Source organism: Psammomys obesus, unplaced genomic scaffold (assembly GCF_907164565.1).
Source record: "Psammomys obesus unplaced genomic scaffold, mPsaObe1.curated_primary_1811, whole genome shotgun sequence".
NCBI classification, from domain to species: domain Eukaryota; kingdom Metazoa; phylum Chordata; class Mammalia; order Rodentia; family Muridae; genus Psammomys; species Psammomys obesus.
Genome location: NW_026585644.1, coordinates 38,049,412 through 38,064,208, shown reverse-complemented (window position 1 = coordinate 38,064,208; position 14,797 = coordinate 38,049,412). Strand labels below are relative to the sequence as shown.

At 39.3% G+C, this 14,797-nt stretch overlaps 1 protein-coding gene across 1 annotated transcript in view; it reads right to left on the bottom strand.

The window, feature by feature from the left end:
* The window catches only part of Spast (spastin), a 47,432-nt gene that overhangs the window by 6,695 nt on the left and 25,940 nt on the right, over positions 1–14,797 (bottom strand). Inside the window, 10 exon segments of the mRNA XM_055618114.1 lie at positions 3,140–3,210; positions 4,268–4,347; positions 5,827–5,869; positions 6,486–6,565; positions 7,083–7,174; positions 7,371–7,446; positions 9,751–9,822; positions 10,633–10,707; positions 12,844–12,937; positions 13,166–13,299. Coding sequence (XP_055474089.1) covers positions 3,140–3,210; positions 4,268–4,347; positions 5,827–5,869; positions 6,486–6,565; positions 7,083–7,174; positions 7,371–7,446; positions 9,751–9,822; positions 10,633–10,707; positions 12,844–12,937; positions 13,166–13,299 — 817 coding nt within the window.

Genomic DNA, 14,797 nt, shown 5'->3' with positions numbered 1-14,797 from the left:
GGAGTTCAGATCCCAACACCCTGTGCATGCCCTCTGCTCTAAGGGAGCTGGGCACAAGAGGATTGATAGGGTCCGGCAACTTGTAGCCTTGTCAAGAAAACTTAAGACCTAGCTCAGGGAAGCATCCTACCTCAAAATAATAGGCAGGGAGTGATAATCCAGGGTGCCTGACCCCCTCTCCTGGCCTTGTTGCTTGCACAAAAACATGTACTCACACATGTGTGAGCATGCATACACCCACATAAATAAATACACAAATAAATCTACAACAGCAACAACACAAAACCAGGTACCTCTGGGACCCAGAATCTCACTATTTGGCTAAGCTGGCTGGCTAGCTAACCTCTGGAAAATGTTCACCAGTACTGCGATTACTGGCACATGGAGTCATGTCTATTTTTATATGCGCCTGTTGGAGATTCAAACTCAGGTGGTTGATTTTATTTTTGCACAGAAAGTACTCTGACCTAATGAGTCATATTGTAGCTCTTGGGTTTCTTTTCTTGTTGTTGTTTGTTTGAAGTACTGGGGACTGGACCAGGGCCTTGGACATGTTAGGCAATGCTCAATCACTGAGCTGTATCCGGATGTTCTCTGTTTTATACTGCGGCAAGCCTGCATTTCACTCTGTAGTCCATGTTGGCTGTGTACTGGCTACCCTCCTATGTCCCTTCCTAAATAGTTGGAATTACAACCCTTTGCTAGCATGCCTACCTTACTAGTACCTTTTTAGTACTTCTGAATACTAAGTCTTAAAAGTTTTAAGTATCCACTTTAAAGTCTTTTATTTTATTTCTATTTTATGTATGGGTGTTTTACATACATGTGCCTCTGTTTACCAGATAAGTGCCCGGGGCCTGCAGAGGCCAGAAGAGCATGAGCTGGCGTGGCCGACAGTCGGGCTGAAATGTGGTTCTGGGAAGTGAATGCAAGTCCTCTCAAGAGAAAGCAGCAGTTGTGCAGAAGCCTTTTGTGAGAGAGGCTTTCAGTATGTGGCCCTCACTAGTCTAGAACTCTATGTGGACCAGGCTGACCTGAACTCACAGAGATCTGCCTCTGCCTGCCTAGGATGGAGATTACAGGCACGTGCCGCCACACCTAGCAGTAAAATCTATTAAACACAGGGAACTTCCCAGAGACTCATACTCCAACCAAGGACTATTCGTGGAGATAACCTAGAACCCCTGCACAGGTGTAGCCCATGGCAGTTCAGTGTCCAAGTGGGTTACATAGTAATGGGAAGAGGGACTGCCTCTGACATAATCTGATTGGCCTGCTCGTTGATCACTTCCCCCTGAGGGGGGAGCAGCCTTACCAGGCCACAGTAGAGGACAATGCAGCCACTTTTGATGAGAACTGATAGACTAAGATCAGAAAGGAAGGAGAGGGGGACCTCCCCTATCAGTGGACTTGGGGAGTGGCATGCATGCAGAAGGGGGAGGGAGGGTGGGATTGGCAGGGGAGGAGGGAGGGGCTTATGGGGGGATACAAAATGAATAAAGTGTAATTAATAAAAAATTAAAAAATCTATTAAACTATCACATTATAACTCTAGTTAAATAACAGGCATTATTTTACTACATTCGATACCCCATAAAGAAATATAAATATATACATGTAAGTACTACATGTGCTGTGTGTCTTAGATTTGTCAAAATTACTAAAGCAGCTGGGCATCATGGCACATCCCTTTAATTAATCCTAGCACTTGGGAGCAAGGTAGATCTCTAACAGTTTGACTCCTGCTCTATACCACGAGTTCTAGATAGCCAAGACTACATAGAAACACTGTCTCAAAAAAAGGAAAAATTAAACAACATATGCAACATAACTATTTCTTTATACAATATGTACTGCATGTGGATGCCTATATATAAAATAAAAAATGGAATTTTTGTATTTGCTGCTGCATTTATTAAGTACAATTCAGATAAGAAAAGTCCATTTGGGCAGCCTTTCCATTTAGAGTCTAGTTAGCATCTATTTACTTTGACTTACTGTTGTTTGTATACCATGAGATCCACTTATATTCCAGATCGTAAGACTATTTGCAGCCACTATTAATGTTCTCAAAGCTTGCTGAGAGGTCTACAGCAATTCTTCATTGTAAACATTACCATGTAAACCCTGAGAGAGTAGTGTACAACTCAGGGTTTGGATGGGAGCTAAAAATTTTAGAAAGCAAGAAAAGGTTTTATAAAAGGGTGAGGTGAAATGCTCATGAGCTATTTTCTCATGTTCTGTAGATTTCTTTACATTTTAATGGTTTATTATAATTAACCATTGTGTGTGTGTGTGTGTGTGTGTGTGTGTGTGTGCGCGCGCGCGCGCATGAGCATATGTATATACAAGTAGAGTGCATGTGTCCAAGGAGGCTAGGCATTGTATCCCCTGGAGCTGGAATTACAGGCAGATAGGAGTCACCTTAGGTTCTATTAACAGCTGAGCCATCCTGCCAACCTTGCTTTTCATTTGTTTGTTTGTTTTTCAAAACAGGGTTTCTCTGTGTAGCACTGGCTGTCATGGACTCACTTTGTAGACCAGGGTGGCCTCAAAGTCACAGAGATCTGTTTGCCTCTGCCTCCCCAAGTGCTGGGATGAAAGGTGTGTGCCACCATGCACGGCTTTATTTTTTTTTTTTTTTTTAATGATATATTTATGTGCATTGGTGTTTAGCCTGCATGTATGTCTGTATGAGAATGTCAGATCCCTTCAACTGGAGTTACAGACAGTTGTGAGCTGTCATTAGGGTGCTGGGAATTGATCGCAGGTCTTCTGAAAGAACAGCCAGTGCTCCCAACTGCTGAGCCACCTCTCCAATTCCAACTGTACTTCTTTTATATGGATGACTTAGTGGTTAAGAGCACTGGCTGCTCTCACAAGAGGACCTGAATTCAATTTCCAGCACCCACATGGCAGCTCACAATTGGCTGTAACTTGAGTTCTAGGGTATCTGATGCCTTCTTTCGACCTTTGTGGGCACTGCATGCTCATGGTGCAAATACATGTAAGAAGGTAAAACACTCATACACATAAAATAAATAAAATGTAAAACTATGTATCTCTCAAGAGGCTAAACTTACAATGTGGTGCCACTCAAGGCCTCGTGGCATACGAGGTCCAATGCTGTCACACTCACCTCGGATAGGACCCAGTGCTGCATCTTTTGCCAAAGCTGTCAGATCACTTCCGGAGTATCCATCAGTCATTCTGAACAGTGGAAGCAAGAGGAAAACAGATTATTTTCTTTGAAGATTAAAACTTCCCTTTCAATAGGCAGCAGTGGTGCAAACCTTTAATTCCAGCACTTGAGAGGCAGAAGCAGGCAGCTCTCTGAGTTTGAGACCAGCCTGGTCTACAAAGTAAGTTCTAGGACAGCCAAGTCTATACAAAGAAACCCTGCCTCAAAAAACAACAACAACAAAAAACAAAAAACAAACAAACAACTTCCCTTTAATCCTACACCTCATGAGGTAGAGGAAGAAGATCACAAGCTTGAACCTGACATGAAGTATACAGTAAGACAAATAAAAAGTCTCAACAGAAAGAGCACACAAAAAGCTGGGTGTGGTGGTGCATGGCTTTACTCCCAGCCCCTGGGAAGCAGAGGCAGGTGGATCTCTGTGAGTTTGAGGCTAGCTTGGTCTACAAAGTGAGTCCAGGACTGCCAAGGCTATATGTAAAAATAAAAGAGAAAGAATACACAAAAATCTCTACACAATAAAGGCATACACTATTTTCAATTTAGAGCAAGCTAACAATTATGTAGTTTGATTTCTCATTCCTTTAAAACTATATTTATTTTATGTATATGTGTGCCTGACTTTATGTATGCACACAGCTGTGTGTACTTTGCCCACAAAGGCCAGAGAAGCATTGGATTCCTTAAAGCTCAAGTTATAGGTAATTGTGAGCCACCCAGTGTGGGTGCAGGGAACTGAACCCAGGTCTTCTGCAAGAGCAGCCAGTGTTAACTGCTGAGGCATCTCTCCAGTGCCAAACATTAATTTTTTTCTTCCAAGACAGGGTTTCTCTGTGTAATAGTCCTGGCTATACTAGACTTGCTTTGCAGACCTCACTGGTCTCAAACTCAGAGAGACACGCCTGCCTCTGCTTTGAAACTCAAATGCTGAGATTAAAAGTATACACCACTACTGGCAGGCTCTATTTAACACTTTTTACATTAGCTTATTTTAATCAGGAAGAGAACGCTTCACAAGTGAAACAGATGCCTAGGATGATGAGTAAGATGAAGGAAACTACTCACCTAGCAAGCTGTGCAAGTTCTTTTTGGGTCAGTGGACTTCCTTGTTTACATAACAGGTTTTTAAGTAGAAGCAGTCTTGTCTGGAAATAAGTATTAAAGAATTATCAATAAAGGCCAATTTGATAACAGAATTATAAAAACTGATGAATGTTACTTGATAAATGAAGGATTAGCTTAATGTAATACTTTAGAATAAGGCTGATCGCTGGCCTGAATCTCACTTGTGCTGTTAAATATAATGAAAACGGAGGAAGCAGCTGCTGTTATGATAAAGGACAGTAAAGGCCTGAACCAGAAAGCTACAATTAAAAAAAAAAAAAAAAAAAGATTTATTTACTTCTGTTTTGTATGTAATGAGTATTTGCCTAAATGTATGTAGGTGTATTGCATGTATGTCTTATGCCCACAAAGCCAAAGAGGATTGTCCAGTCTTCTGAAACAGGACTTGTGGGTGGCTGTGAGCTGCCATGCGGGTTCTGGGAACCAAGCCCACACAGCAAGTGCGCTCAACCACCAGGCCATTGCTCCAGCTCAAAGAAACACAATGCTTTTAAAAGGGTTTGCCAACAATAAGTATATGATTCAAATGACTTTTAGTTATATGCAATTGTAAAACCATTACCATAATAAAATTTTAGAATATTTATTACCCCTGGAAGTTCACTCAAGACTGTCTGTAATTAATCCCTACTCCTACCTCCTTTCCTAACCACTGATCTCACTGTATTTTTACAAATCTGTCTTTTCTAAATATTTCATTTAAAAGGAATAAAATCAGGGCTAGAGAGATGGCTCAGTGGTTAAGACCACAGGCTGCTCTTCAAGAGGACCCAGGTTCCATTCCTAGCACCCCCATGGCAGCTCACAACTGTCTCAAAGTCCAGTTGCAGGGTATCTGACCTCCTCTTCTAGGCTGTCTGGTGCATACATGGTACAAAGACACAGAGAAGGAAAAACATATATATATACATTTTAAGGAAAAATGAGTAAATAAAACAAGAAAATAAATAAAATCATATATTTTCATACGGCTCCTACACTTACTATATTGTTTCTAAAATTTGTTCATATTACGAAATGTAATATGTATGCTGATGCATTTTTTTCAGTCCTGTGGATCAAACCCAGGAACCTATATATGTTGGCATATGTTCTATTTCTGAGCTACACCCCAAGTCCTAGATAATTAAATAATAAATTTCTGAACTAAACTTAACTGGATATTCCACACTTGCATATCCATTAAGCAATTGATGAACTTTGTGTTTTTCGGGTTAAAGTTATTATTAAGACAGCTGCTCTAATATTCTTGAACATGTCTTCTTGCTATGGAGAAGTTTCCATTTCCCTTGGGTTAATGTTCAGGAATTGCTGAAGCTTATATAAGTTTATGGTTAGTATTTTAAGAAACTGACAAGCATTTTCTTAACTGCTGAGACATCACTCCAACTCCAACAAACTGTTTTCAAATGGCTATACCACAGAACTCAAAACACTATATTGTCAGGATGGTACTTTGTTTTTACTTTAATAAAAAATTGAAATATAAATATACACACCTCCTCATTTGGTAAAGACACATACACCCGTTTAATGAAACGCCTAAAAAAAAAATCAAATTAGAAATATAAATTTGAAGCTACAGGTAACTCAGATTAACAACTGCAGGAGAAAAAGCTGTAAGTATAATATCTAAGGTGACTAAAATTTTATTGGTTATTAATATTAAAAGGTAAGACATTAATTTGCCCAGGTTGGCCTGACCTTACTCTGTAATAAAGGCAGGCCTTGAACTTGTGATCCTCTTGCCTCAAGCCTTCCAAGTAGCTTGGATCATAATGCTGTGCCTTACGGCTAATGTAATGCAATGTAAAGAAATGATTTATCTAAATGTAGTCTGTAGAGAATACTTTTAACAACATCGTAGGCCTGACCTCATTTATTATAGCTGGCATCAACAGAACAGAAGTCAACATGTGGAGGAAAAAACATCTAACTGAAAGCTGAGAGTAGAGAACATCACAAGTAGGTGAGATAAACCTGGGTGTGTTGGTACACTCCTCTAGTCTCAGCACTCAGGAGGCAGAAGCAGGCAGATCTCTATGAGTTCCAGGCCAGCCAAGGCTACACAATGAGACCCTGACCGCCCCTGCAGTCAAAAAATGATACATAGGAGATGAACACAAGAGGTGAATCTGTCATAAATGTATTTCACTACCTGAGAACCGCTTCATCAAGCTCTTGGGGCCTATTAGTTGCACCCATTACAAGTACTCGGTCATCTCCAGCAGACTGCACCTGTAAGCCAAAAAGTTTATCAGTATTTTAGGTAAAATAAAAAGGGAAACTATACATATAGTTTCAGTCACTTAATAGGAAAGTACATATTAAAATACTGCCATAGTGAAAAATATAATCAAGGGTTAGAAAGATGCCTCAGATGTTCTTGCAGAAGACTTGGGTTCAGTTCCCGGCACCCACATGGCAGCTCAGAGACACATGGAGTGTTTCAAGGGATCTTATGCTCTCTTCTGTAGGCTCCTATAAACATACAGCACATATACAATCATGAAGGCAAACACACACACAAAAATGATAATAAGTTTTTAAAATATAGATATGGATTGGGCGTGGCAGCATATGCCTTTAATACCAGCACATGGGAGGCAGATGCAGGCGGATCTCTGTGAGTTCAAGGCCAGCCTGGTCTACAACGAGAGTCCAGGACAGCTAGGGCTACACAGAAAAACCCTGTCTCAAAAAAACCCAATTAAACAAACTATAGATATATATATATAAGAATATTAATACTTACACCATCAAATTCTATTAAAAATTCAGTTTTCAGTCGTCTACTAGCATCGTGCTCCCCTTCTCTTCTTTCACACAAAAGACTATCAACTTCATCTAGAGGAAATGCAGAGAAGAGGTTTTAAGATGAATCTCAGTAATCATCTTAATATTCATCCAGTTTGCTACTTATTAACAGTCCTACCAAATTCATTCTATAAAATGCTGTGCTTCTAAATAACTTTTTTGACATATTTCTTATACTTGAAAAGTGAATTCCATGAATGCTCATCTTAATTGGGAAAATATTTACCTATAAAAATTATAGACGGCTGAAGTTCTCGAGCCACAGCAAAAAGAGCTCTCACTAATTTCTCTCCTTCCCCCACCTGCAAGATATGATATATTTTTACACATAAAATGCAACAGTATTTCAGTTTTTAAATTATCTGACTTAAAGTTTAACCTCATGATCTAATGATATATTAGAATGGTGTCACAGAACATATGTTAGAAAACACACAATTTACTTTGCAAACTAAAGTTTAATGGGAACTATTTCACAATCCTACAGTGTACCAGTTCCATTAACAGTAGTTATGAACATTCAATCTATTTGGTTCGTGTGTGCGTACATGTGTGTGCTTGTGTGTGTGTTGCATTTGTAGTCCCACCATTCTGGTGATTTTTTTCTTTTCTTTCTTTTTTTTTTTGAGACAGGGTCTCTCACTGGCCTAGAGTCAGTAAGTCGGCTAGGCTGGGCTGGGCGGTAAGAGATTTGCCTATCTCCATCTCCTCAGCTGCAGTCACAACTACAGGCTGCCATGCTCAACATTTTAGTATGGGTTCTAGAGCTCAAACTCAGATCCTCATGATTATACAGCAAAAATGTTTTTGAGATAGGCCCTCAGCTCTCCTTAATCCCTACAGGTATGGCTGCACCATTCCCAAATTGGACCAAACCCTTCCTTGAATACCACTAGAGTCAATGAAAGGAAAATTATAAAGGAAATCTATATTGGAATGTTGGAGGATGTTTTTGTGCATTGTGTATTCAAATGTTGATTTTTGTACCCAGAGATGTGGTTGCAGTCCGACTTTGGCATTGTCAATTATTATGAAATATCCCTTTTCTTGGTATGTTGTAAACCCTGTTCTCCATCACCTTCTGATTGGTTAAATAAAGAGCTGAACAGCAGATAGCTGGGCAGGAGAGGATAAGGCAGAACTTCCAAGCCAAGGGAGAGGGTCTCAGGTGGGGACCAGAGAGAGAAAAGTCACCATCCATATGGATGAATTTTAGAAAGGGCCAGGGCACACCTAAAATGGCAGGTAATGGGCCACATGGCTGGGAAGTAGGCCAGGCCAGTGCTGTGGTTAGAGTAGCTGAGAATCTGTGTGGCTTCAGTGCCTGGAGATCTTAAAAAATATGAAGGTCCCCACGTCACGACTCAGGGCGGCATAGGGAATTCCCTGTGGGGCTGGAAGATGGTGCAGAGGGTAAAAGAACCTGCTGCTCTTTCTGAGTTCAACTCCCAGCAACCACATGGTGGCTCCCAACCATCTATAGTGAGATCTGGTGCCCTCTTCTGGTCTGCAGGCACACATACAGGCAGAATAGTGTATACATAATAAATAAATAAATAAATAAATAAATAAATAAATAAATAAATAAATAAGTACATCTTTAAAAAAAGAAAAAAATCCTTGCATTTTACATTGTGATATAAAGCTATAAAGAGAAAACAGGAGAACCAGGCATAGTGGGGCACGCCTTTAATCTCAGCACTTGGAAGGCAGAAGTAGGCAGATCTCTGTTGAGTTCAAGGCCAGCCTGGTCTACACAGTGAGTTTCACAACAGCAGGGCTACAAAAAAAGACCCTATCTCAAAAAACAAAACAAACAAACAAAAAATCGAAAAATGAAAAAAACAAACAAGAAAGATTTTATGTCATATAATTTAGAGTCAAAGAACAGCAAATATTCAATTTACCCTAAGTCCTGTTCTCACACATTAGATAACTCTCTAGATAGGCACGTTAGTGAGCTTAAGTAGAAGTGATGGCATTTTTATAGCCTGAATTACGTTGCCCCAAAACATGCTAACATTCTACCTCTGGCATCTATGAATGAGACTGGAAACAGCATCCTTACAGATGGTCAAATTAAGCTGAGGTCATCAGGGTTACCCTAGTGAAACTGTGTTCTTATAACACACAAAAACTTGAGCTTAGAAATTACAGAGAGAATCAAGGAAGAGATCAAAGTGGTACATCTGCAAGCCAAGAACTGCCAGAGATTGTCGGCATACCATCAGAAACTAGGAAAGACATGTTTACTCCTGGGACTCCCAACAGGTATTATAACTGTTAACACTTTGATCTTGGACTTCCAGCCTCCTACATATGTATTTCCATATCCCATTTATCTGTGTAATAAATTTCTGGTATTTGATCCAGGCAGCTTATGAAACTTTGTTAAGCTAGGGCCTTCCAAACTATGACATTCAGCAACATAATTTAAAAAGTGCATATAACTTTGTACCAGAAAGACTGATATTCATTATAGTAAGCAACAGTCATAAATTTCACAGAAAAAGTTTTCTCTTATGTGGCTATCATTTTTATTTAGCGTAATAGCATTTAAGACAGTAATTATAAAAATATGACAATATGGGGAAAAGAACACTTACATATTTTGAAGTTAAACTTGCAGCACTTATATTGAAAAAGGTTGCATTAGATTCTGCAGCTACTGCTTTAGCCTTTAAGATCAAAAGAGTAAAATATATTAGTTCAATATCCTGATTTTCTTTAAAAGACTGTTACAGCTGATCACTAAGTAACAGAATAGAATCTCCAGACATGAAGGTAGATGATATGACCACCAGCATCAGCTACAAGGAAACAGTCTGCACTGTTTCTTTCCAAGGGACAATTAGAATCTTCTCTTTGGTAGGAAGATACTGGTCAGAGAAAGTTAAAACAGAAAGGAAAACTTTACTCCTTTCTTAATTGGTTTTGTTGTTCGAGACCACATCTCCATGTTGTTCAAGATTACGTCTCTATGGCTGGCCTGGAATTCAATTCTATGCAGAGTAGCCTGGACTTGAACTCAAGAGAGATCCTCCTGCCTCTGCCTCTTCAGTGCTTAGATTAAGGTGTGTGCTTTAATGTCTTTAATATCTATTTGTTTTTACAACTCAGAAGAATTATGCAGATATAGGTATTCAGTTTCTGATTTAAAAAAAAACAACGAAAAAAACCCAAACCAAACCTTTGGCCAAAGGACTCCACAAGAAAATCAGCAGACTAACTAGTCAAACAAATTTGTTAAGGTGAAAAAAATTCTAAGAGTTATTACATAGGTACTCAATATAGTCAGGTACCTTACTTCTGCAAAACAAAAGCAAAAACGTCCTACTGAAGGTTATACATGGGTTTCCAAGAAAACCATTTTAAAAACTCAAGAAGTACAATAAGCCATAAATAATAGACTTGGGAACAATATAAGGCTTTTTTTCATATGATCCCTAATACCTCAACAGACTCCTCAGCCTTGATAGCATCCTTACCAGCATTGTTTTTCCATTTCCAGGAGGACCGAAGAGTAACAACCCTCTGGCAGGAGCTCTGAGCCCTGTGAACAACTTTACAAAACACACATCAGTTACAGCTATGACTATAGAGAGCTTATCCAGACATGGCAGGTATTTATCATTTGCTATCTGAAATCACCATGTTTGTTTGTTTTTTTTTTTTTTGGCAGGGGGTCCCACTATGTTTCCCTGGATGGCCTGGAACTCATTATGTAGAGTGGGCTAGCCTCAAACTAAAAGATCTACCTGCCTTTGCCAAGTGCTGGCACTAGGTGTGTGCCGCTCAACAGGCCTCACAGTTAGTTCTCTAGCTCTGCAATCGTATGATTCCTCTCTAACAGCTTTTTAAATTAATATTTAGTCTGTTGCATTACTACTCAGTCTGTAAACTATCATCTGGGCTTCCCCTGTGGCTCATTCTATAAGCAACAGTTTGCTCCCCAAGGGGTCCTAGCTGGACACATGACATAAATTTGGTTCATAAAATACAAATGTTTTCTGTCTTAATTCTCTCATTTTGTAAGTACTTACAAAAATGTAACCACTTCATGACTTGTAATGACAAGAACTAAAAATTTCTCTTAAATATACAAAATGGGTATGGTGGTTGAGAGTTTACAGTTCTGGTTACAAAGAGGCTGAGGGAAGGGAGAACTACTTAAGCTCATGATTACAAGACCTGCCTGGGTAACATTCTGAAACCTCACTTAAAAAAGAAAAAGAAGAAAAAAAAAATATAAACTGGAAAAACCAACATCCAGCAATAACTTCTAGTTTAGCAGGTGTGCATAAATGACCAATACCACAGAGGAGACGGATAACCGAGAAAAACAGCCACACACTTCTGCACAGCCACTGAAAAAGGGCATCCATCACAATGGGCCACACAACTGTATTTCCACTAGCTGTTTTGAGGAACTAGTCAGTAAGATATGAAGTGATCCTGAGATATGTACTCAAGTTGATTTCTCGCATTATCACTGAACCACAATAAATATGCTAGTTGAGAAAACTATGAACTGTTGCCAAATATGGCAAGCCAAACTTTAATTAGTGACTTAAAGATTACCCATTTCCTTTAATGACTGATAACATGAGGTAAGCCAGATCCCTATGTATTACTCACTGGCCATCTGTATATGTCCTGGTAAGTTAATACACTAAAAACAGTTGTTTGGTCTTCAAACTTATACTTTTTGTTTGTTTGAGACAGGGTTTCTCTGTGTAGCTTTGGCTGTCCTGGACTTCTTTGCTGGCCTCTGCCTTTCCAGTGCTGGGATTACAGGTGTGCCAACACCACACCTGGCTCAAAATTATATTTAAAGCATTATTTTATCTTACTTTCCTTTGTTCAGTTATTTTAAGTTTAAAGGTTTTTGGCTTTTTTGTTGTTTGTTCTGTTTTGTTTTATTCGAGACTGGGTTTTCTGTGTAGCCTTGGTTGTCCTGAACTCACTTTGTAGGGCAGGCTGGCCTCGAACTCACTTAGATCCAACTGTCTCAGCCTCCCAGAATGCTGGGATTAAAAGATATGCACCACATAGCCTGGTTTTTTTGCGTCTTTCTTTCTTTTTTTTCTTTCTTTGTTTTTCGAGACAGTTTCTCTTTATATCAGCTGTAGCTATCCTGGAACTTGCTTTGTAGACCAGGCTGGCCTTGAATTTACAGAGACATGCCTGCTTCTGCCTCTTATGTGCTGGGACTAAGGGTGCCACAAATACTGCCAAGTTTAAATTTCTCAATTTTAAATCTTGGGACTGAGGATATAGCTCAGTAGTAGCCGTTTGACTTGAAAAGCCTTAGGTTCAACTCTAAAGGGTTGGGGGGAGCAATTTCTACTCTCTCTACTGTTTTAATAAAAACTATAGGATGCTCTACTTTTCTAGTAAAAGTTAAAAATGGATTGAGGATTATTTACAATCATTCTCATCTACTTTAACAAGTTATCAATAGCAAACGTAAGTGCCCCTTTCTAAAGGAGTTAGATAGGTTATGGCTATGTTACACCATAGGCTGGCCCAGAATCTACTATGGAACCCAAGCTGGCCTCAAGCTCAAGATCCTCCTGCCTCAGCCTCCTCAGCTGGATGCGTGATACGTCCCCAGACTTTGATGTTTGTATTTTTTAAAACACTGAACTTGGAATTACTTAATATGAATTAATTGTTTGTTAAGATAAAATCCTTACCTCAGGCCGTAGAGAAGGAAGAATAACAATTTCTTGCAATGCTTGCTTTGCCAGTTCCTGACCAGCTATATCATCAAATTTAACAGCTGTCCCACTAAGGAAGAGAATGTCAGTTAATTTCACAACAGAAATATGCTTCAGCTACTTCAATGTGGCATATAAGTCTAACAGTCATTTTCATGTTAACTATGAAGCTTGTTTATTAGCAAAAATCTTCAAAACTACCATAAAATGAATATGAAAGCACACAAAATATTTATTATGTGTCACACATGTTTATTTTACAAATAAAAATAGAGACTGAAATGCTTAGCAAACTTACTTGTCAACAATTTCATTCATTATGAGGTTAGCAAGATTGCTGTCCACATTCCTAAAATTTTTCAAGTCTTTCTTTTTCCGAACAGCAGTTGTGGGTGTAGAAGGTTTGTTGGTTCTATTTGGTTTTGGAGTACCCTTGAAGGACACAAGATTTTAATATGAACAACCTAGATTTTTACTCATAAATTACTCTAAAGGTTAACAGAATTTAGTGAAAACGAGGAAAATATGACACTGGGGAAATGTTCACTTAGGCTTGCTAACAACTATAAGAACCTGAGTTCAGAGCTGGAGAGATGGCTCAGTTAAGAGCACTGGCTGCTCTTCCAGAGATCCTGAGTTCAATTCCCAGCAACCACTTGGTGGCTCATAACCATCTATAATGTGATCTGATACCCTGTTTTGGTGTACAGGTGTACATGCAGATAGAGTACTCATATACATAAAATACATAAATAAATCTTTAAAAAAAACAAAAAGCAGACACTTTCTCTCAGGGAGGCAGAGGCACGTGAATGTCTGAGTTTGAGCGTCTAGGACAGCTAAGGCCACACAGACAAACCCTATCTCAAAAAACAAAAACCAAACAAACAAAGAAAAGAAAACAGAACCTGAGCTCAGATCCTGAGTACTCTGTAAGCCAGGCATGTGGTACACATCTGTTGCTCAGATCTCAGGGGCAGAAACAGGCAGTCTGGAGCTCAAAGGCCACCTGTTCTAGCACAATGTATAAGCTCCAGGTTTGGTGTGCAAAGTGGCTGAGGAAGTTATCTGACTTCTACCTTTGGTTTCCACACAATAGCAAACACAAAGAAAAAAATCTAAGACTGCAAAGATTATTTAGCCCAAAACTATATTCACTATAGAATGACATTTGGCATGAAGATTTTATCCAGAGATTCAGTTACTATAAAAGCTAAAGGCGAGACAGAGAAATGACTCAGTAGTTGAACTTTTTCTGTAAATCATAAGGACTGGAGTCTGGATGCCAGCATTCATGTAACATGCCAGTTATCCTGTCTATACATGCTTGTAACTCCAGTTCTGAAGGCAATGATCTGAATGATCTCTAGGACTTGCTGGCTTCCACACTAGCCAAAATAATACAAGCTCCAGGTTCAAGCACAGGTTCTTCCTCAGAGGAACAGGCAGATACCCAACGCCCTCTTCTAGCTTTCGACTGTACACATAGATGTGTACACACGTGCACACACACACATAAACACACAATTTTTTTTAAGCAAAAGACTCAAAAGAAAAGTAATGTAACTCTGATTCTTCTGGAATTACACTGCCCAGCATTCGGAAGGCAGAGGCGGGCAGATCTCTGAGATCAAGGCCAGCCTGGTCTATACAGAGAGTTCCAGGACAGCCAGGACTACACAGAGAAACCCTGTCTTAAAAAAATGAAACAAAACAGTCAGGCATGGTGGCACACACTTTAGTCCCAGCACTCAGGAGGCAGGGACAGGTAGGTCTTCATGAGTTAAAGGCCATCCTGGTCTACAAATTGAGTCCAGGACAGCCAGGTCTCTGTTACACAGAGAAACCTTGTCTTAAAAAAACAAAATAAAAATAAAAAACAAACAAAGAAAGAAGAATTACAACAAATCTCTAGGCATGTTATAAAATT